This window comes from Nanorana parkeri, unplaced genomic scaffold, assembly GCF_000935625.1.
Source record: "Nanorana parkeri isolate BGI_ZX_2015 unplaced genomic scaffold, ASM93562v1 scaffold2521, whole genome shotgun sequence".
Lineage (NCBI taxonomy): Eukaryota > Metazoa > Chordata > Amphibia > Anura > Dicroglossidae > Nanorana > Nanorana parkeri.
The window spans coordinates 49273-72818 of record NW_017308789.1 but is presented as its reverse complement, the minus strand read 5'-3'; the positions used below and the strand labels follow the sequence as shown (position 1 = coordinate 72818).

Genomic DNA, 23546 nt, shown 5'->3' with positions numbered 1-23546 from the left:
CAATAAAAGATCATCGTGAAGGCTCGCTTTCCCATGGGGAATGTCATGTGTACAAAGATGGAAAAGGTAGTTCCTTAGTTGGTTGCAACCTGGACAAAAAGAGTTGACACAAGGGGAAAAAAAGGATTAGTTCACAGAATAGGTAATAGGAAATATATGAAAAAGTTTTGCAATTTTTATTTTTAGCCAGCAGAAGTCGCTCCGAGGTCACGTTCACCTATTACCTGTTATCTCCTGTCAAAGCTTGCTTTATAGCTTAAAGGAGAACTATGGGGTTAAGGCTTTTCCAAACTAGCGTCCTCCCGTCACCCTAGGCTCAGTATAACGCGAGCTACATACTGAGACGCTGAAGCTGATCCCGACAATTGTGCCGGGATCCGCCCAGCTGCGTGACTGACAGCTGCCACTGCCTATCTAGAGACAGAGACAGCTGTACCCGCCCCCTCCCCCGCCCGTTCCGCCAGTCAGCGCTGGCGGATCGGAGGGGGGAATCCAGCCCCTCCCATGTCACGGCAGAGAGCCGTGACAGGATCGAGTCTCATTGTCACAGGTCGGCTAGAACTATGAGGTGAGTGAAAAGCACTCACCTCATAGTTCTCCTTTAATTTGAAACTGGGAAGTCCAATAGTCAATGCTGTAAAGAGGCAAGTAACTGCTGCAAACAACAGGCCTCTTTTAGCGTGTCTTAAAATGATAGTGCTGCAAATGTGAAAGGGAAACAAGCTCCACTTGCTAGCAAGAACTCAACTTTCAAATGGCAGAGCCTCTACTGCTCACTGAGGTTCTGGAATGTCTCATTTAATTGCCAGGCTTTGGGGCTTGATCCCCTCCCATCTGCAATCTGTAGATTAAGGTTCCCCTGCATGATGCCCTGTGCTGAAGATATGATAAGCATCAGGAGGGGGTATGGCTTGACCCCTTTCTGTCGGCAGTCTATAAATTAAAGTTCCCCAACACGATTCTCAATGCTGTGGATGTGTTAAATACCAAAAGGAGCTGATGCTTAACCCCTCCCTGCCCAAAAACTACAGATTAACATTCACCTGTACGATGCTAAGAACGTGTTAACGCGTTAATCAAATCCCGCGCTAAGAACGTGTTAATTAAACTCCTCCCTTTTATAGTTAGATGACATTTTGCATTGCTGCTAGCTGTTGAACTCTACTCAATGACAACTCTGGCCCCACGAATGAACGGGAACCAGAGAGTAGTGCGACTCTGAGAAGGATGCATAGCTGAGATCTATGTAGATCAGGTAAGCATAGGCCTGGGGGCTTACTAAAAACAAAGTGTAACTGCCATAATAAGGGGTAATATCACCAGAAACATTTCTTGTTCCGCCTGTCCATACAAAAGGGTGAAGAGTTTGGAGAAGGCAGGAGCAGTGAACAATCTAGGCCAAAATAGCAGATTTTGAAGAATTCTCCAATTCAGCTCAATTTCCAGGTCAGTTATGTTGTCCTAGATTGTTCACTTCTCCGGCCTTCTCCAAACTCTTCACCCTTTTGTGAATAGTGCTGTAATTACTTGTTATTGATAGCACGTTTCCCCAGATCCAGGTGCTTGTCTCCAGCTTCAGTGCCATCACTAATCCTGCAAGGGGACACGTCAGCATATAAACAGTACTGAGCTCAGGCATGCTTTCAGCAGAGGGGAAGGCAGCAACTGAGTTCCACAACAGGATGTGCTGTCAGCACTCATGCAGGTGAGTGAGTGTGTTAGCACAGGTCACAGCAGCCCAGCTCTGCCTGTGTTCTACCAAAGTTTGTGATTGCGTTAGAATGTGTGACCGGTCACGTGGACACACATTTTAACGTAATCACGGCCACTTTTTCGGTGGTGGAATGTGTGACCGGTCACGTGGACACACATTTTAACGTAATCACGCCCAGTTTTTCGGCGATGGAATATGTGACCGGCAAAAGGTGAAGAATTCCAACACTTTCTCAGCTGTTCCAGGGCAGATCGGCATCGCAGATCTATGTGCAGGAGAACCGATCTGCCCTGGAACAGCTGATCAGTCCTGAAATGTGACTTCTATCTGACTTTGTGACTGCGATCTTACATTCCACAAAGTCTGATAGAAGTGACATTTCAGGACCGATCAGCTGTTCCAGGGCAGATCAGTTCTCCTGCACATACCATCTGCGATGCCGATCTGCCCTGGAACAGCGGAGAAAGTGTTGAAATTCTACTACTTTTACAGGTGACACATATTCCACAAAAAAAAAAAGTGGCCATGATTATGTTAAAATGTGTGACCACGTGACCGGTCACACATTCCAACCCAGTCACAATCTTTGATAGAACACCTGAGCTACAAAATAGGAACACCCACAAATTGGGATTGTTGCAGGGGAGGAGCTGACAGACATTACTGGCAGACATAAAGAGGTGATATACTGAAAAATCATTCAGCGTTCCTTTTCACAAGCAGAGATAAGTATTTCAGCAGTGAGTACATAGACCAGCAGCTAAGCTTTCAATGCTCGTGAAACATCTTTTTGAAAGCACTTACCAGTTTTCTGGACTCCAGGTGCTATTTTCTGATTCCATAATATGAAAGGAGTAGGCATGACGAGAGTTTGAGGAAACGTTCGGCTCACTTTTGTGGACAACTTCTCCTTGGATAAGCACTAAGCTTCCTTGGCATAAGAACAGTACATTTAACCTCACACACAGTTACTCCAATGTAATTTCCTTTGCAATCAATGAAACAAAGATGTAGATGTTCTTTCAATAAAATTGCAGCAATCCGGGACTACTGACTCAAAGCAAATTGTGAAAAGAATACATAAGTAAAAGGTCGCCTTTCGTGAAAACCACCCCATTTCATAGAGTAATGTAACCGATAGAGAAATTGTATTGATGCTTGTTTAATTGGAACTCTGTCTTTATAGTAGCCTCCCATACTTCCCTGAATATCAGCGTTTAAGCTAGAAGAAGAGGGGCAGCATTGTTGGTAAGCCAAGCCTGTTTGGCCCTTTAGGGCCCATTCTTTTCTATAGGTGAGCTGTGGTCCAGCCTTCCAGCAAGATACAGCTCATCCACAGGAATAAATGGGGCCACGTTACACGTGCCAGCAGGAACATTTTCGCTGGAAGGGACTGGTGGTGCCAAGCAGGGTTGTACAATTAAAAACTCTGGAATGCGGAGCAAGGTGAATTTTTAGCATACCATGCTGTTCACTAAAACAGTGGTTCTCAACCTGTGTAACCTCAGGACCCACATTTGTCCTTGGTCATTAAGTCGTGACCCAAGTCGCACTGCAATGGAACGCATGCAATTAGGGTACCGTGCGTTCCGGTGCGAGCGTATGAACTGTGAGTGGGAGGTGCATTTGGGGTACCATTCAAATGAATGCATGGTAGGGGCAATTGCGTAGTACAGTTTAGCGCACTGTACTAGTGTGAACGGGCCCTCAAAAACCCTGACATACATACACAGACACAATCTCACACACTTACAGAATTCTCATGCACACTCATACACATTTTAAGATGCACCCAGTCTCCCTCTGGAGTGGATGCTCAGCCTGGCATCCGGTGTGGGCTGCAGTGCTGTGACCATACGTGCATTGCTTCTACAGCTCCCTTGCGCACCCTGTAGAGGTGCCGGGGGCCAGAATGTGACGTTACTCCGGTCCAGGCACCTCTACAGGACCCGTGGGGGAGCTGTAAGCAATGCATGTATGGATGGAGCTCCCTCGTGGCCTTAGCCCCATCCTATCCCACCTCAAGCTGACAATCGGCGTTTGGCAGCATATTTTAAATGGCGGCTTGGCGGGAGAACTGACAGTACTGCACTAGGGGGAGGCGGTGGAGCCTCTCACCTAGAAAAGTGGAAGGCATGCGGTGACCCACTGAACATGGTGTCGCGACCCACTTTTGGGTCACGACCCACCTGTTGAGAACCAAGGCACTAAAAGTTAATCAAAACTGCGTGATATGTTAAAGCGGAACACCAGGAGTGATCTTTTATGGAAACTTGCATTGGTCCAGCTTGGCTCAATGTAAGTATCCATATCTGGTCTCCAGAGATCCACTGAAAATCACTGTAGTAGTCCATACAGTACATACAGTGATAGCTAAGCTGTTCTCTTCTGGATGCAGCTCCAACGGTTTCCCCTCTGCACACTAAACACAGGGAGTCACTCGCTTGGCAATACCAGCATTCAGAGAATACAAGGCATTCTGTAGTTGGACATGGCGGAGAGGATTAGTGGAGTACATAACAATCTCCACCCAATCAGAGAACGATTTGAAACCATTGAAAAAAAAATTACAAGGCATTTTCTGAATGGCGGCAGTGCTAAGCGAATGTCTCCCTGTGCTCAGTGTGCAGAGGGGAAGCCTCACCCGGAAGATCATGGCTATCACTGGATGAGGTGTGGGATACAACAAGGATTTTCAGCAACCTCAGTGGCTCTCCAGATATCAGAGCTGGACCAATGTAAGGTTCCATAAAAGATCATTCCTAGAATTAAGGAGGGGGGTGTGACTGTTTATGGCTTTAGGGAGAATTACTTCCACTTATGAGGAAGAATTGATTATTGTTCCCTGGGTGTTTTATTTTAACTTCAGGGAAGTGGAGTATTGAACATGATAGATGGGAGTCTGTTTTCAGCATGGTCAGCTATGTAGCTGTGTAGCCATGTATGAGACAAATAAAAAATCACCTTTTGGCACAGGAGCTGGCACAAACAGGTCATCATTGTAGTTTGGCTCTTCTCCAATGAACTTTGTACAAGGGATCGTGCCAGGCGGCGTGCGCAACATGCGGCGCGATATTCCGTCTTTTTAAACACAGAAACATAACATTGGTTAAAGCAAATGTAAAAGGCAAGATAAAGCATATGTTAAGACCTCAGATCAAATGATCAGACAGTTCTAAGTGCTGCAGTCTACAGCTGGCTACACGTGTTACAATCTGATTGTACAATCATATTTGGATTCACTAATACAAGGCAATGTGAGGGCCTTCCTAAAGGATCCAATCTGTATCCAGTTAGGCAGGTTCTTGCACTACATTGTTGGTAGACCTAAAGGATGTGTGCAATCAAATTGTAAAATCTATGGTCTACTACTGTCCCAAGAGGTGGTGGGCTGTACATTGTGAAGGGAGATAAGATTACCATTATGCTTGAATATTGGGAGTTGGTGTATGTGCAGTATGGCACCGCCATCCAGATCACAGGCAAGTGGTGCACAACCTACCCATGCATAGGACCACTATCATGAAAAATAACCAGGAAACAAATCAAAACAGCTGTTCAGTAAAGGCCTGCTTATGCAGCAAACAGAAGAGCCGAGATAGAGTTATTATCTCCTGAACCTACTGCACTTTATACAGATATTCGTTATCCTGGACAAGCTAACCATCCTGATGCTATAATCTCCATTTCAGGAGAAAAACAGCATTCCTCAGCAGGATTTCAATCTCCATTGGAGAAACTGACCTGCTAATATCTTCTTTCCATTTTGGAGAAAACCACCACTACAGATAAGCATGTGTTCAGCAAAGGCATACATCTGCGGCTGGGAGTAAAAGCCGAGATGAGGCTAGAGATCTCCTGAACTATCTGCATATCAAGCTGAAATTCATTTATATCCATGGTAAAACCACCCCGATCCTCCTACTTTGTTCTATGGGCGAACATACACAGTACTGTGAGTGAAATCCATCCATTTTTTCTACACGTATGATATATATATTTTTTCATGTTGACTGTGTCTTTTTTCCATACACGTGTATGACGAGATCTGACATCTCCTTTCCAATCTTTGGGAATCCTATCCTTATATCTTCATAAAGGTGAGTTTTTCAGGGTGTGCCCTCTAACCAATGTTTATCCACACACATTTTTTCTTATTTATCAGCCGTATGCAGCCACTTATATGTTTGTTGATGTTTTTTGATATGGATTTTTTGATATATGTGCAATTTTAAATATATATAAATAATAAATAATTTTCTACGACTAATATAAAGTATATGGTAAAAATGTTGAAACAGTGGTGGGATCCCCTTTTTCGGGGAAAAATCGGTTTTGTTAACAAATTAATAGGGGACCCTCCATTATAAACAAATCAAAGCTTTATTGATAATTTATATATATTTCAAACCTTCCCACCCCGCAGTATATATATCATGAAAAATACTGTATTTGAATATTATATACAGTATATTCACTATATGAATCCCTATTAAAAAAACCTATTACTTGTTATTATCACTGTGGGCAGAGCTGTGACACCAGAAAATAGTATCTTTCACACACATGGCTGTGCCATAGCACAAGAAAATTTAGGGCCCATTCACATTAGCCCGTCCACTAAAATGCTGCATTTTAGCGGATGGGCTAGTGTGTTGTGGCAGCTCTGGCAGTGTGCATTTTATTGCACACTGCTGGAGCAGTCACTGTTTTACATTTTGTTCTTTTTTTAACTTTATTTCGAGTGTTCAATGTGTACACACCATTAAGACCCCTGCACTGCAGCAGGGTCTGCTGTGCTGCCGTGCAGTGGTTTGCGGTGCCATCCAGTGCACTGCAATAAAACACAGAATCTTCACTATTAGCTGTTTAGGTCTCATTCGCAGAAGTAAATGGCGCCTAAACAGCTAATAGAGGAGATTACAAAGGTACAACTTTCTTTACATGCTTGGGGAATAGAAAGGTTTACAAATAAACAGCCAATTACAAGATGAACTAGCTTTTGTTGCAGTATGTAGTTTAAATCCACAGCTCTCCACCGCAGTACTTCTTTTCTACCGCAAGATGTCCTCAGTCTGATGGCCAGTATCATTCAACCCACATCCTCTGTATTCATTTTACAGAGCTACACTAATTTGTGTTCTACATATCTGCCTACAGTTCAGCTTTAGATTAAGTCTATATCCAGTCCTCATGAGCCATATTAAAGTCAGGATTTTGTTCTTTACTTCTACTTATTAGGCCTCATTGACACGACTAACAGCCGCCCCGTACAGATCCATGCTGCGTGCACGGCCATATTTGGCCGCTCCCGGGAAGGAGAGGTGCTGCGTGTGATTTGTACGCAGCAGTCTGTTCTTCTCTATGTGCATCGTACGCTCACCTGAACTGCACGTCTGTGCGGGTGCAGGTGTTCCTGCTCGGACGCAGACAGGATCGGGTGAGCGTACGGCCACATAGAGAAGGATAGGCTGCTGTGTACAAATCACACGCAGCACCTGTCCTTCCCGTGAGCGGCCCGATACGGCCGTGCATGCAGCCCGGATCTGTACAAGCTGGCTGTTAGTCGTGTGAATGAGGGCTTAGAGTAATAATAAAATTGTGGCCCTTGAGCACTCCATTGGCGTTATACTGTAAACAATCAATAATACTGTAAACAATCAATAAGCATATTTACCATTTTGTTTGTCTTACCCTTATGAGAACCTGGAATGAACCACAAGCAGCCATTTTGTTCAGTAGCATCTTCAAGAGCAATCCAGAATCCTGTGATCTGACCAAGAGGCTCTGTGTACAGGAAGGTGGCGTCCTGGTGAGGTGTGACTAATGCAAAAAATTAAATGAAATGTATTTAAAAAAAGTAAAATACTGAAGAAGAAAACAAATGCAGCCACAATATTGAGGTATGTTGCAATTTCTGACATTTTTGGTTTTGAGTTTAGATGCACTTTATGTTTAAATCCATGGATAGTAAGTGATGTGCAAAAGGGAATTGCTGTGAATTAATCCATACATATAGTCATCTTTGCTGGGATTACAGGAAAGGACATATGGAGTATTTGTTGGGTTGGATCTGAGCAGAACTGATTGGGCTGCACTGACACAGAAGAACACTAGAACAAAAGCACTTTAGACCAGTGGTTCTCAACCTGTGTAACCTCAGGACCCACATTTGTCCTTGGTCATTAAGTTACGATCCAAATCAAACTGCAATCGAATGCCCAGCATTGCGGTACCGCTTTTTCCGGTGCAGGCGATCGAACTGTGAGTGAGAGGTGCGTTCGGGATGCCATTCAACAGATCCACCAAGTCTCCATACCTTACGAGAACTGGGGTGGATCCTCAGCCTTTGGTCCAGTATGGGCTGTTGTGCTGTGATGCATTGTGTGCATTGCTTGTACAGCTCCCTTGCGTGCCCTGTAGAGGTGCCGGGAGACAGAATATGACATCACTTCGGTCTACAGGACACACGAAGGAGTTGTACGTATGGATGGAGCTCCCTCATGGCCATAGCCCCAGCCCATCCCACCTCAAGCTGACACTTGGCACCGGGCAGCATATTTTGAATGGCTGCTTGGTGAGAGAACTGACAGTGCTGCGCTAGGGGGAGGCAGAGAAACCTCATCTAGAAAAGTGGAAGGCACACAGCGACCCACTGAACACGGGGTCGCGACCCACTTTTGGGTCACGACCCACCAGTTGAGAACCAAGGCTTTAGACTACTTCTAAGCAGGAACAGAGATTGGATGAGGTTTTCCAGTCTGAACAATTTTTTTCCAGCAATGGTCATAAGGAGATCATCCCCTGATCAAGCTAATATATGTACCATGTGTTAGCCAACATGGAGTCTTCCTTTAAACCCCAATTGTTGGCTATAACGTGAGATCAGCCCACCTGCACCAGTACAGTACATCTGCTGATTTTGTCATTTCATTATCAGTTTTCGGGCATTGTGAAACCATAAAACGGAAAGAATCAGAGGATTACTGACACACATAGATATGTGATACCATGTATATAGACGTATGCTATCTAGATGTTTTACCTTCTCCTCCAATGTTGGGTTGCTGGAACAAAAATAAATAAAATGAAGGTTGGTACAACATTGAATGTCATTACAGCTTTGTACATGTATAAACGACAGTAGGTCCCTGTATATATAGGGGGGAACCTGGCCTTGGGGAAGCAGGGAGAGTTAATACGGCCCTGAGCCCACAATAGGAAATTAGAAGCTGAGTGAATTTTCTGGCACATCAAGAGGTAAGTTTCTGCATAGGGATAAACCAGGGGAAAAAGTGCAAAAATTGCAGAGATGTACTGCACATTTGTTTTGCTTTGACATACACTGTCCAAGACCAACCTCCACCAGAAGCAGCTGCTGTGTGCACGTGTACAGGGATGCAGGGCCAGATTTACCATTAGGCGGAGTAGGCACATGCCTACAAGCGCCCTTCATAGAGGGGTGCCGTGCAGGTACCTACTTTGTCTAATTTCTGGAGTTGTGTCAAGATACAGTACCGGCAATAGGAAGAAGGGGGTATTCTGCATAAAATGCACCCTCTTGCTCCAAGACCAGCTACTCCTACAAGAATCGCAGGCTTCTGCAAATGCAGGGGAAGAACCCCGGCGCTGCATAAGGCTCCCCTGGCATCTCTTTGGGTCATGTGGAAGGGGGGGGGGGGTGCGTTAGGCAGAGCGACAATGCCTGCCTCCCCCTTTCTAGCCAGAGTGTCCCCGGTTGCTATGAGCTGGGAAGGAAGTTGTGTAAGGGCCATACAGCATCCTGCCCGCCTCCTCACAACCACCGACGTTAGAGCAGGGCCGTGAGTTGATGCAGAGGCCTCCCTTAGCCTGCACCACCAGCACCCTGACCCCCCGTCTGATCTCTTATGGTGTCAGGAAGATGGAGATGTTTACAGGCACCTGTGGCTCACAGGAAGGCTGCCAAGGTCTCCAGCAAGCACTGGACCTCAGGCAGCTGCATCTGGCAAAAAATGTAAAGTTTCGGCACTTAGTGTCTTGTGTCCGGGTGTCAGCTGGCCTGAAACCTGGACACAGGACTCAAAAACTGGACTGTCCGGGTGAATCCCGGACAGGTGGTAACAGAGGAGCCCGGGGAAGCCAGCAGCAGCGGTGGAGGGCACACAGCGCCGCACCGTACAAGCGATTCGACGGCTGTACAGCTGTCAAATTGCTTGCATTTAAACAGCAATCGCCTGCTGTTTAAAATGATACCAAGAACACGGCTGCAGCAGAAGCCTTGTTCTTGGTATAACCACTCCAGGACAGCATGTTTTTTTACAATGGGCGGTCCTGAAGCGATAAACTAGAAATGTGTAAATAATGTACAAATTTAGGTGTTTGAGGATTACCTTAAAAATATACATGCTCTGGACTATGACCGGCTTTACTAGGCCCAGTCGGCGTCCCACCTCCTGTACTGGAAAAAACAGAAATGAAGGTTATCTGGAGGACAATTCTAAAGAAAAAACAATTCAGAGAGAATATTCACACACCTGTATTTTGGAGGAATTGGTGATGCTTTTAAAGACTGGGACATAAGCATGTAGAGCTGAAATAAGAAAAAAGGTAAAGGAGTATTGAACAGCAAATGTTTTTATCTCTCCAGTCAAGGCATAGGCGCATTCATTTCAATTATTCTGATTAGACTAATTGCAATGAGTTAGAGCAATAGCAAAGCACAATTACTATGCTGCATTACCATGCAGGGACTGTGCCATGCATATGCAATGAACATATCTGTATGTAAATATAATTTACAAATATAAGCAGAAGGTTTTTTTTAACCCCTTGCTGCTGTCAGGAGCCGGCCCTTCAAGTGTGCCGTAATGCCAGAGGCCTGTAGGAGAGGCTCCTGCTTATTTGTTAACTGCATGCAAATGGCTGCACAGTGATGACATAATCATTGGTAGTTAATCGTGAGCAGCTAGTGACAGCTCGGTCACAGTTCTAGGGACAGTGATTGAGTGCACTCTAAAACAACACAGCAATGCATATATTTAGCAGCTGGGCATTAAGGTTCACTTACCATGCTGCTGCATATATGCATTATGCTGTCATAAAGGGGTTAACATTAGCACACACTGACAGATAGAAGATATAGATCCCCTTTGAAGGAAACATGTATTGAGAAAAGGACTTCCAATTGTACTCTGATTTTACAGATAAACATACTTGTTCCACATCAAAGTGCTACAGTTGGAGGGTAGCATAATAGCAAAGCAACTAGCATTTTTAGAAGAAGGTCAGCAATAGCAGTCTCCATATTTCTCTCAGAAAAGGCTTACTTTAAACATTGGCCATAGGGAGAGTGGATTTCAGCATGTCCCAGTCTCCTATAGCCCTTATGGCTGTTCCTCGGGATTGGTGTCCTGCTCCTTATATGTCTTATGGCTGTTCCTCAGGATGGGTGTCCTGCCCCCTATAGTCCTTATAGCTGTTCCTCAGGATGGGTGTCCTTCCCCCTATAGGCCTTATGGCTGTTCCTCAGGATGAGTGTCCTGCCCACTATAGTCTTTATATCTGTTCCTCAGGATGAGTGTCCTGCCCACTATAGTCTTTAAATCTGTTCCTCAGGATGGGTGTCCTGCCCCCTATAGTTCTTGTGGCTGTTCTTCAGGATGGGTGACCTGCCCCCTATAGTCCTTATTGCTGCTCCTTAGGATGGGTGTCCTTCCCCCTATAGTTCTTAAGGTTGTTCCTCAGGATGGGTGTCCTTCCCCCTATAGTTCTTATGGTTGTTCCTCAGGATGGGTGTCCTTCCCCCTATAGTTCTTATGGTTGTTCCTCAGGATGGGTGTCCTTCCCCCTATAGTTCTTATGGTTGTTCCTCAGGATGGGTGTCCTTCCCCCTATAGTTCTTATGGTTGTTCCTCAGGATGGGTGTCCTTCCCCCTATAGTTCTTATGGTTGTTCCTCAGGATGGGTGTCCTTCCCCCTATAGTTCTTATGGTTGTTCCTCAGGATGGGTGTCCTTCCCCCTATAGTTCTTATGGTTGTCCCTCAGGATGGGTGTCCTTCCCCCTATAGTTCTTATGATTGTTCCTCAGGATGGGTGTCCTTCCCCCTATAGTTCTTATGGTTGTCCCTCAGGATGGGTGTCCTGCCCCTTATTTCCCTTATTGCTGTTCCTCCAGCTGCAGTACAAACTTTGAATGGTATTGCTGCTGCCTGAATAGAACACCAGATGAGACTATCAAGGAAAATCATTTCACACTTGACAACCCTTCACAACCCAGGCACCATCGGGTATAGCAGAGCTTTAAACCAAAGCAGACACAGAGCATACACCCTAAAGTGGTACACTGGGTACCCAGCAACCTCATTTTTTTTCCCACACAACACCTTCTGATATTAAAAAGTCAGTATAGGGAACAATAAAAAATAAAACAAATTATTTACCCCAATTTTTTTTATCTTTTAGGGATTTCCCTATGCTAAATAAAGCCCCTCAGTAACACACATTATATGTTTTCTTACCGTGTCCTACTTTATTCACCGATTTTTCTCTTGCTACCAGAAATTCCCCTGCAAAGCAAATTATTAGCACTGTTTCATAATTTGTACTGTAATGTAGACAACATTGTCATTATAGTGTTCAACAGATTCTATCGACACCTGCCCTATACTTTACAGTGAAAATTGTACAATCTGTGTACAATTTACTCAACTAGAATGTAAGGGCCTATCTAAACAATCCAGTCAGTATGCATCCAGTTATTTAGGCCACTTTACTACACAGATGTTAAGAGATCTAGAAGATTGTACAATCCAATTGCATGTATAGGCAGTTTAACACTGCACAGTTTACAAAAATAAAGAAAACATATTTACTACCTTTCTGAAAAAAATATTTTGGAATAGATTATCTGCCAAGAGATATGCTCAAAATGTGGATTACCTTCAGAACACACATGCGCTTTAATATAGATGTTTTAAGGCCCTTTGGTACTTGTTGTGTGGCCCCTGGACCCCAGCAATCTGTAGTATGGTTGGGTGCATTCATTAATAAAGGGGTAAAAGCAGTGATTTTTAAGGCCTCATTCACACGAGAAAAGGCCGGCATGTACAGCTCCCGGGAAGGACAGGTGCTGTGTGTGATTAGTATGCAGCCCCCGTCCTTCTCTATGGGAGTACGCGGCCATACTACGCCCTACGCTCATCCGCCCTGCACGTCCGTGCAGGTGTCAGTACTCGTATGCTGACAGGATGGATGCTGTCTGCGTCCGAGCCGGGACACCCGCACCCGTATGAACCTGCACTTGGGGTGAGCGTAGGGTGGCGTATAGCCGCATACTCCCATAGAGAAGGACGGGGGCTGCATACTAATCACACACAGCACCTCTCCTTCCCGGGAGCTGAGCGGTACGCCCGTGCATGCAGCACGGAGCTGTAAGTGCCGGCCTTTTCTAGTGTGAATGAGGGCTAATAGTCTCATAAAACATGTCCCCCGTCTCTCACTGTCTTCTGTAGCATGTCTCCAACCAAACCTATAGCAGATACCTCTGATCATTATTTCCTCTAGTATGTCTGCAGTCTCTGACAGTCCCCTCTCTAGTTTGACGTATACTGGACATACTGGGGTTGATTTACCAAAAAAGCAGATCATATTCATTTTGAAAGTGAACTTACACATTGCAAAGTGTATTTTCACTTACAGGGCAGCCATCAGGGGGGTACGGCCGATACTCATGTAAGGGGCCCGGGCAGCCCTGGGGGGCCCGCCCGGGTTCCTTACATGACTATCGGCCGACGGTGAAGGGCGAGGAGGCCTGGCCCTAGCAGCGACACTGCTCATCTGATGTCGGACTGGCCGGAAGCGACGTCACGTTGGTGATTGTAATTTCTGATGGCTGCCCTGTTCACTTATCTCAGTGATGATGTAAATGTTGTGCTGACTTCAATCATCCAATCATATGCAAACACAAATCCTGTTTTATCCTTAAATTTTCTTTGCACGTGATCGAATATTCTTCACAGTTCATTTTCATTTTCTTCACCTCATTTACTAAGAGAAGTGAAGATTCATTTTGAAAGATGCTCCCCTCCTTTTTGTAAATCAGGAGAACTCCAGCTTGTAGAAAAATTAACCCTTGCAGTAGGGCTACCCAGCACTGCAAAGCTTAACTGCTTGTTTTTCTCTAGGGGCAATAATAAAGAAGCATACCTACAACCTGGAGGTCTTCTTTAAGAAAACAGATCCAGGATACCCTTGGTGGGTGGTCACATGATAGCTAGATATCCTAGAGTCCTTTTTACCTTAAAGCTGGGCACAAAAACTTGAATTTAAATATATTCCTGTGCTGTACATAGCCTGTGCAGGCTCTCTGCACAGGCTATGTACAGCACAGGAATATATTTAAATTCAAGCCAGCAGACCTCACCCACTACAGGCTGCCTGCAAAAAACTACAGGAGGGCGTAGATACAAGACCTGTTATCCTGCACAAGGAGAGAGAGCAGCAGTGACCATTCTTTCTTACAGGAAGCTTCTGCACGGATGCAAAGTTTCAGAGTATCTGGACACAAAGCACGCCATACTTCAAAGTAAGAAAAAACATGCCTTTTATATTTAGACATTATTTACTTATCCCAGGGTTCAGCTTTACCCTGTGGGCTCGCTATGGGCATTCAGGCATTTACATATGCTTAACTAAAAAAAAAGAGCTCTTACAGACCTCTGTAGTTGTAGGCATTCTGGAGCAATTTCTTTTCAAAGCTCACAGCAGAACACTAAAGTCATTCAAGTCCCCCTCTTAGAAGCTCAACTCATTCTGCTCTTCCTCCCTGCATTGCCTTGACAGCCTTCCTGCCTTATAACCACCAATGTAAACACAGAACATGTGCTCTGGGAAGGGGAGCAGGGTGAGCAGAGCTGCTCAGACACTTCTGGGAGGCAGGAGCAGGGTGGTGTGTGTGTGGGGGTGGGGGATGAATTGCTTCACAGTGCCTGCAGCTTCAGGGCTAAAAGCTCCTACTCAACCTGGATGCAGGTTAACTGAGTGTAAGCCTGCAAAAGGTGTCAAAACCCAAAGCAAATTTTCTATTTTATTTACACTTTTCCAAATAAATGGGATTTCTAATGATCGGAAACTCTTAGGACCTTTCTTTATGATAATTCTCACCTACTACTATAGCTGTCACAGTTTGAAGTGACCAGCATGCCGTACATCCCTCCATGAGTAGAGCAGCCACAGAGAAGCTACGTCCAAGGCTGCTTCACACACCCACATTGAAGCTAGGTTCAGACCCGAGCGATACCTGGGACCGTGCGATCATGTGCTAGTGCACACAGCGGTTGCCGCACGGCCCCATTGATTTCAATGGAGTGATATCCATGCGCCAATCGCTAAAAAAAGGTACAAGTATCTGTTTTTGCTACACACAACGTACGGCTTTTTTTAGCCGCGATCGTGTTCAATTGCACGGGCGGAATAGCAGCAGGAAACCGTGCGATCCGCCCAGTGCGAATAGGGTGCCATTAGAAAATATTGGCACCTCCAGTGCGATCGGCTGTGGTGGGAGACTACGTGACCGCCCCGCAATCTGCACGGTTTTGTGCACAATTACCGCGCGGTCAGGAGTCGCCCAAGTGTGAACCCAGCTACAGAGGTCAGTGAGGGCTTGATTTGTAGCCAAATTGCAACGCCAGTTTTTGGGTATGCTGTGTAAGAAATTCCAAGGCCCGAATAAAAATAAATGTATCTATTTAATAATAATATATGATGGGTAGATTGGAAGAAATATGATTAGCCAAAAGTATATATGGTTGCCACCCAGACGTGAATGGAATTGTAATTGGGCTTCTCTGAGACTAGTGTAAATAAAAGGAATTAGTTCGTCAGCATGCCAATATGCCCGGCAGATCTCAACACTTTGTTCTCTTTGAGATCAATGGGCACCTTGATATGTTTAAAATGTACAACTGGCTTTACACCAAGTGGTATTTTGGGAGTATCCATTGTTTAGGAAATGAACGCAAGATAATATGCATACAGTATATACTCTGCTCAGACAAAATGAAGCCAGCCAGGTTATGGATAACCTAGGTGTTATTAGATCAAAGGGACTTAAGCTGCCATCCAATCACTATCGTGAGGCAGCTCTGATTAGGTTTTGTAGACCAATTAGGGGTTTCTAATGATAGCGAATTGGCTTAGTTAGAATAAAGAGTCAGAGGCCATCAGAGCACGGGAAGCCATTTTGGGAGAGAGGCCCAGCTGAGAGGTGGCCCTCAGAGGAGAGGAAGCCATTTTGGGGAACCACAGTCCAGAACCTATGTAAAGCTTACAGGATGGGTAATAGCCGTTCATTCAATTGACAAGTTATGCCAACCAGTTTACAATATAATGCTTGTGTTGTAGAGGTATTGGGTTAGTGTTTTCTCTGGTTTAGTAGTGCCATTTCATATTGTTGGTTTGCTATTGCTGTGCTAGTGTTCCTGTGGCAGTAATCTTTGCTAAATGATTTATTGTTCTTGTTATTACTGTTCCGTTCTCTTTATCAATACTCAAGCTGTGTATGTTTAAATTCCTGTTACAATATATTCTTTTAAACCTACAGTTTATGGTGTGTGTTTCTTAGCTGACCTGCCACTCTCGAACAGTAAGAAGTGGGTGTTGATAAATAATATGGATATTATTTATTAATATTCATATTATGATTAGTTGAAATAACCCCAATTTTTCTTACAGCTGTGTGAATGGAAACACATAACAAACATATAATGGGGGTTTTCTCAAGTTTCACTGCAAAAATATAAATACTAGGGATGCACCGATATATCGGCCGGCGAAACATATCGGCCGAAAATTGCACTTTTGGCTCAATGCCGAAAGTGCCATTTTCCTGCCGATACATCGGCGCATCCCAGGTTTCTTTCCCGCCTGCTGGGCGCCGCTCTGTGTCCAGCGGGGAGGAGAGAAAGTGTCACAGGCGGCCGAGCGCTGCGGGAGGAGAGCGCTGTGAGCGGCCGGCGTCTCTCCTCCCACATCGCTCAGCTCCTATCACAGTGTGTGGGTGGAGACAGCCGCAAAGCGGTGTGTGGGTGGAGACAGCCCGCACTGTCACAGGAGGCAGAGCTCTCCTCCCTGCACCGCTCGCTCAGCCTCCTGTGACAGCGTGTATCAGAGAGGAGAGCGAGGTACAAACACTCAGTGATCAGTGAGGACATGGTATGGTTACTATATTCTTAATTATGAATGAATGGGAGTGATCTACATCATCTCCTGTTCCTTCATAATTGTAGTTATAGTAACCATACTATGTTCTCAAGTTATGAATGAACAGGAACACTCAGTATAGAGGATTCCTGTTCATTTATAACAGGGGATACAGAAAAAGAGATCGAGGACTCTGTGTCCACAATTTCTTTTTCTATTTTAAAAGGGAAATATCAGGGGTCTGTTTCCCCGAAGCCCCTAAAAGTAAATTAAAAAATAACAATATTTAATAAAAAATGAATGAATAAAATTTATATAACAATAAAAAGTTTATAAAAATTAAATAAAAATAATATATTTAAAAACATTTGACAAAATGAAAATAAAAAACATTTTCGGTTTCGGCTTGAAATTTTTTTTATTTCGGTTTTGAATTTTCCATTTCGGTGCATCTCTAATAAATACACTTTAAAGCTCATCTAAAGCTTTTTAACAATATGCAAATACTTAAACGTCCATAGCTTGGCCATGGGTTCACTTTGAGCAATGCGTCTGCTTAGTGCAACAAATAAATATAGATAACGCGCTAGTGTTACCTTTTTCATCGAACACCCCTTTCTCAAAAAAGAAGCGTATCTTGTCTCCACTGGTAAGGAAATAATCAGCACTCCCCTGTAAGCAAGATAAAGAGACGCTTAAAGGACCACCAAGTTCATGCTTCAAAAACATATATGAGTGAATAGGTAAATGTTTTAGAATTCAAGACGATGATCTGTGGAGCTGGGAGCAATACTTGCTAAAGCACATGTGACTTCCTGTGGGGTCATTTAAGAGAAGTATCTTTCCACCTCTACAATGGGACTCCTACCAGACTTTTCTTTATGTTTTGACTATAGAAGGAAAGGGTTAGGATCTCTGGCAGGAATTTATTGCTGTCTGCCTGCCTGCTGAGGAGGAATCCCTTCACTTCTTTCACCCGCCCTAGTCATGGTGGCCAAAACATTTTAGTATAGCAGGGAAAGGTCAGAACTTTTGTCAAGATTTGCTGCGTGTGTCCTCGATGGGGAGATTTCACTCCCTCCCTGCCTAAGGTGGTCACTTCCTGTCCCACAGTGTCCCACGGTGTCTGCATGCGGGTGCTCGCGGTCCATATACTTACCTTGTGTCTCTCCTCGTCCCCCGGACGAAAATGTGAACTGCGCATGCGCCCGCCCCAAGATGCTTTGTGGCCGCCCGAGAATTTTCACATTTTCGGTTGGGTGCTCGCTGTCCATATAGACACAGGGGACACATATAGGACACAGGGGAAGACACAGGTGAGTTTAAACCGCATTTAAAGCTTTTTTTTTACACTTTTTGCATATATCTACGGCTTGTAGCCCGACAGTGAAGACCGTTGCCCCGAACAGTCGCGGATCCGCTTGTAAGGTCCAGAGGCCCAGCTGAGAGGAAGCCATCTGAGGAGAAGCCATTTTGGGGAACCTCCTGCCGCTCTCGAACAGTAAGAAGTGGGTTTGATAAATAATATGGATATTATTTATTAATATTAATATTATTGTTATTCACATTATGAGTAGTTGAAATAACCCCAATTTTTCTTACAGCTGTGTGAATGGAAACACATAACAAACATATAATGGGGGTTTTCTCAAATTTCACTGCAAAAATATAAATACTAGGGATGCACCGATATATCGGCCACCGAAACATATCGGTCGAAAATGTCTGCATGCGGGTGCTCGCGGTCCATATACTTACCTTGTGTCTCTCCTCGTCCCCCGGCCGAAAATGTGAACTGCGCATGCGCCTGCCCCAAGATGCTTTGTGGCCGCCCGAGAATTTTCACATTTTCGGTTGGGTGCACGCGGGGAAGACACAGGTGAGTTTAAACCGCATTTAAAGCGGGGTTTTTTTTACACTTTTTGCATATATCTACTGCTTGAAGCCCGACAGTGAAGACCGCGCGATCGTCGCTGGAACGTCGCCCCGAACAGTCGCGATATCCCGGCCGCGTGGATCCGCCAAAGTCTTGGATACTCCAACAGCAGCGAAGTTTCTCTCTTCTCGACATAATTCTTAACTCTCTGTCCCTGTCCAGCTGGGAGTTTAATGTATTCCTAAGCATATTTGCATGTCCCAGTTCCACCCAACAGAGTGGAAACTGGCAGGGGTGCAGAAACTCTGCTCCGAGATCCCATCAAAAGTGAGATATAAGAAACTGTCTGGCAGTTTTCCTCCCCAGCATCTACCAAACACTGAAATATAAGTTTTGCATTGAAAGACAATTTTATTTCTATTAGGTATGTTCCTGTCATAGTACGCGTGACCCCTTTTCATACCTGGGCTCGGAGCTGTTCTTCTTGCTGTGTGGAGAACTCTGTTCGCAAGTGAGGAGGCACGTCCATCTCTTGTAATATCCTCCCCATTTCTTCTTTCATGGACTTGCATTCTTCTTCAGTAAACAGCCTCTCCAGAACCAGAAACCCATTTTCATGGAACTGCACATAAGACAGCCAATAGTTCATCCAAAAAAGTAACAACAATGGTGACAACTCAACAATCAGACTAGAGCTACAAGGGTGGTTTTAGTACCTCAGGTATGCTACAGAATTTGCTCGGGACTAATTGTTAGGAATAGCAATTGATCACTAAGCAGATTAAACAAACAGCTCCCTATGGAGTAAGCTACACAGTTAGCATGTAGTATCATCTGGTGGGATCAATTGCACATTAATGGACCATTGTACGATCATGGAAAACTGACTGTCACTACATTCTACTTCTGTAGCTTACCCCATAGGGAGCCATTTGTTCAGTGATCAATTTTTACTTCTAGGAATTATTTATTAGTGATTTTAGTAGCACAACTATGTTAATAAAGTCTATAAAGCCCTAGCCCAGGGATCCACAAACTCTTTAGCTCATCGACTACTTCTTAAAGTTTCAGATTGTTCGTTGACCCCCAAACATTACCTATATAAACATAATTTCATAAATAATACTTTAAAAATAACTTCCATCACTTACTGGTCACCTGTTGACCCCCAGACACTTACTGACCCCCTTTTAACCTTCAGTTATTTAATCAACCCATTGGATAGTCCCATTGACTCTTGGGGGTCAACATGTCATTGACCACTTTGGGGAACCCTGCTCTAGTCTGAGGTGACTGCAACTGTTCTCTAAATGTTTTAAACTTACCTCCCCTCCGACATATTTTCTGTGGCCTCCACCAGGAGTGGTATAGCCACTGCAGAAGTCTATTATACGTTTTAGTAGTTGAAGCCCCTCCATGGGAATGAATGGAGATTCTTCCCGGCATAGGTGGAAGGAGAGCCCAGCCTGGCAATTACTGCAGCGGTGGCAGTACAGTTCCCAGCTATCTCAACGGTCAAGGTCTCAGGGGAGCGTGAATAGGTGCGAGTATAAGACTTTGTGGATTTGCCGGGGGAGGAGATTGGTTATGTAAAAGATTCTTATACTAGAAGTACAGTTATCCTTTAAATCTCTCAGTAGCAGGAGATTAAGGCTAGGGCTAGGACAAGCGATTATGTCCTTTTGCTTCTAGGAGATTTAACTGCTTGTTGGCAGTAACCTTATCTGTAGCACACTGAAATTTGTAGCACACTGTGCTGCTAATGAGATCATGGACAACAAGTACTGTAGTTATATTTCTCTGTGGGAAAGAGATTTCATTGCCCATACATCTCTAGGCTTAAATCATTCATATAGCTCAACCCCAACAGGAAATGTTTCCTATTGTTCTAGTCAAAGTTCACCGTTAGGTGGTGCTGCTTTTGAACAAAACTTGGAGTTCATTCTGTACTTCTGCAAAGTGCATACACAGCCAGGAAGGCTACGTTCACAGATACAGCAGTGACCTGCATTTTTCTGAACAGGAAAAATGTATGTCATCACTAGGGCACAGGCACATAAAGAACAATTGCCTTCTCTGTGCTGCATTCACACTTCAACGCTTTCATGATGTACGTTGCAGTGCAGTGGGAAAACACAGCCATACTGCATCTTTCCACAGTGCACTGGATGACACCTCACTGCTTTAAGAGGACTTGAATGGAGTGTGTGCACTTTGCATTGGTGTGAGGAAGAAATGCCTCAGTGGTGAGACAGTGGTGGCACTGGAAGGAAAAAATGCTGCTGCATCAGAGTCAGTGGGAGGAAAACAATGCTGCTGCATCAGAGTCAGTGGGAGGAAAACAATGCTGCTGCATCAGAGTCAGTGGAAGGAAAACAATGCTGCTGCATCAGAGTCAGTGGAGGAGAACAATGCTGCTGCATCAGAGTCAGTGGGAGGAAAACAATGCTGCTGCATCAGAGTCAGTGGGAGGAAAACAATGCTGCTGCATCAGAGTCAGTGGGAGGAAAACAATGCTGCTGCATCAGAGTCAGTGGGAGGAAAACAATGCTGCTGCATCAGAGTCAGTGTGAGGAAAACAATGCTGCTGCCTCAGAGTCAGTGGGTGGAAAACAATGCTGCTGCATCAGAGTCAGTGGGAGGAAAACAATGCTGCTGCATCAGAGTCAGTTGGAAGAAAACATTTTACTGCATCAGTAGTGTTAGTTTGGGGAGGACTGCTTTGGCTCCTGTGACAGTGGGATTAAGGAGAGGAGCCTGGAGGCTGGGAGGGGGAACTTTGTGGGGTCCTGTGTGGCTTTATGGGAGTAAGGGAGGCTAAAGAGCCACTTGTCACATGACAAGTGGAGACAAGAAGGGCAGTCAGCACTCTCTCCTCAGTGGGCACCCCCTTTCCCTGCTCTCTTCTAGCCCTAGTAGGCTGCTTTTGGAGGGAGCAGAGAGACAAATTCTCTCTCCAGCAGCTTTTGCAGTTCCTGTTTTGTTTGACAGGCGTGATGCTGCCATTACTCCTGTCAATCAGGCAGCCGCAGAATGGAGTTCCCGCAATTTCCCAGCGCCTTCCCCTCCCTGCCCCATAAAAACATTGTGCCCTGCCCGAGTCATCCCAGCCCTATCTATGTGCACTGGATGCCTCTGCAAGCCACAGCTCGCAGTGGACGGCTATGCGGGGACCTGAACGGAGTGTACACATTGTACACTACCAATAAAGTTTTAAAAAATAATGTAAATAGTGACGGCTAGGGCTAGTGTGAATGGGTCCTCACCACCTGTTCCTGCAACAACTCTAACATTTTGAATTATCCATAACTTTCTTATAGTCACCAGGAGAAATAGTGAGAGTGGGGGTTTTGCAAGGAGGACATACAGTAGACAGCAATCAAAACCTGGCAGGAGTTCTTAGACTTCCTCACCCTAAAATAAAAACATTTGGGTGTACATACAATCAACTCAAACTGTCTATTGTTGTGTGACCATCATGTCATCTGTGTGAGAGGGCCTGTAGATTGATTTTTTTGCAGCCTATACCACTTTGACACACATTTTAGGAACCTAAAAACTGCATCCAATAGAAACAGCACATTTCCTAAGCTACATTGACCATTATTTGCAATGATGACCTTTATATTCAGCAATAAAAGCCAAAAAATATATTCTAACTACTATTTGTTATGCCAAATAATATTGAACCCCTCATTCACACCTGTTTCCAGGGCAATTTTGAAGTTTCTTATTGCACTTTTCTTGCGCATTTGATAGTTTTTATTTTAGTGGAAACCTTTTTACTAGGAGGAGGAGATGGCTGTTAGGTGTAAAATCATGTGAAAACAAATGCATGTTACGTGCATTTTTCAGGAATTCCCATTGAAGTCTACAAGACCAAAAACGCACAATTTTCCACTTTCTCAGGTGTGAACAGGCACCTTTGAAAATAATGGGATTCTTCATGTTGAACAATGTTGTAAACGCATAACAAAACGTTCATAAGGGAACGTGAATTGAGCCTTACTTCCTAAAGTGATTTCCTAGGATGTCTCGAAATGTATCAGTCAGTTAAAAAACAGACATTTCCAGGGACAATTCTTCAAAAACCTCACACTGCTCCTGGTCACAGATCTTACTATGTAACAACGGAACAACTTCTGCAAAGGTTGGCAACTTTCAGGTTTGATGAACTAAAACTCCCAGCATACCCTGCTAGTCAGCCATTAAAATGAAGGAGGCGCACCAGGAGTTTGAAGGAGACAGGTAGATAAATGTATCATTTTCCTCACCTTCTGGACCTGCTCATCTGTCACCAGAGCCATATTGAGCTGTGCAAAGCTGCCTGTGACGTCCTATCCAGGGGAGGGAAGGAGAAAACACAGCAGATGATCCAGGGAGATAAAGTACAAGGGGCCCTGCATTCCTCCATGACCATGTGACAGTAATCAGCTGACCAAAAGACAAAGACATTTAGCCAAAAAAAACAACCCATTTTTAGCATTCACTGTTATTTGTGAAAAGATTGAAGAGGCCTTGTCATACTAGTCTGAAAACAGCCAAGTAAAAAAAGGTGATTTTTTTTTTCTGTGCAGGTGTATAAAATGTAACATCATGCACAGAATTTAAGAATATTGCAACTGAATGGAATTTATTATAATGCCAGTAGTGTTGCTAGTTACACAACCCAGGCTTTGTCCATATGAGCAACACATACCTGTAGTAATATGCAGTGTATTAAAATAAATGTAATGGTGACTCGATGTATTAGCTTTTAGCATTAGGAAATTAGC

General features: G+C 44.4%; 1 protein-coding gene across 2 annotated transcripts; it reads right to left on the bottom strand.

The window, feature by feature from the left end:
* On the bottom strand, positions 1–23153 carry PHYHD1 (phytanoyl-CoA dioxygenase domain containing 1). Of its 2 annotated transcripts, XM_018573754.1 has the most exons (11): positions 23046–23153; positions 19235–19393; positions 17492–17567; positions 12215–12262; positions 10231–10286; positions 10087–10149; positions 8760–8781; positions 7409–7537; positions 4679–4795; positions 2519–2645; positions 1–89 (listed from the first exon to the last, which is right to left on the bottom strand). In XM_018573754.1, exons 1-11 carry the CDS (start codon positions 23076–23078, stop codon positions 44–46), a joined length of 876 nt encoding a protein of 291 aa, XP_018429256.1. In that variant the 5' UTR covers positions 23079–23153; the 3' UTR covers positions 1–43. The 2 variants fall into 2 exon arrangements, with proteins under 2 accessions (XP_018429256.1, XP_018429257.1); XM_018573755.1 differs by lacking the exon at positions 10087–10149.
* Positions 23154–23546: the final 393 nt, after the last annotated feature.

Coding starts and splice junctions, on each gene's coding strand:
- PHYHD1 (XM_018573754.1), bottom strand. CDS start 23,078: ATGGCTCTGGTGACAGATGAGCAGGTCCAGAAG. Junction 19,394..23,045: donor CAGATGAGCAGGTCCAGAAG/GTGAGGAAAATG, acceptor TCTTATGTGCAG/TTCCATGAAAATGGGTTTCT. Junction 2,646..4,678: donor GCCAGCTCCTGTGCCAAAAG/GTGATTTTTTAT, acceptor TCTTATGCCAAG/GAAGCTTAGTGCTTATCCAA.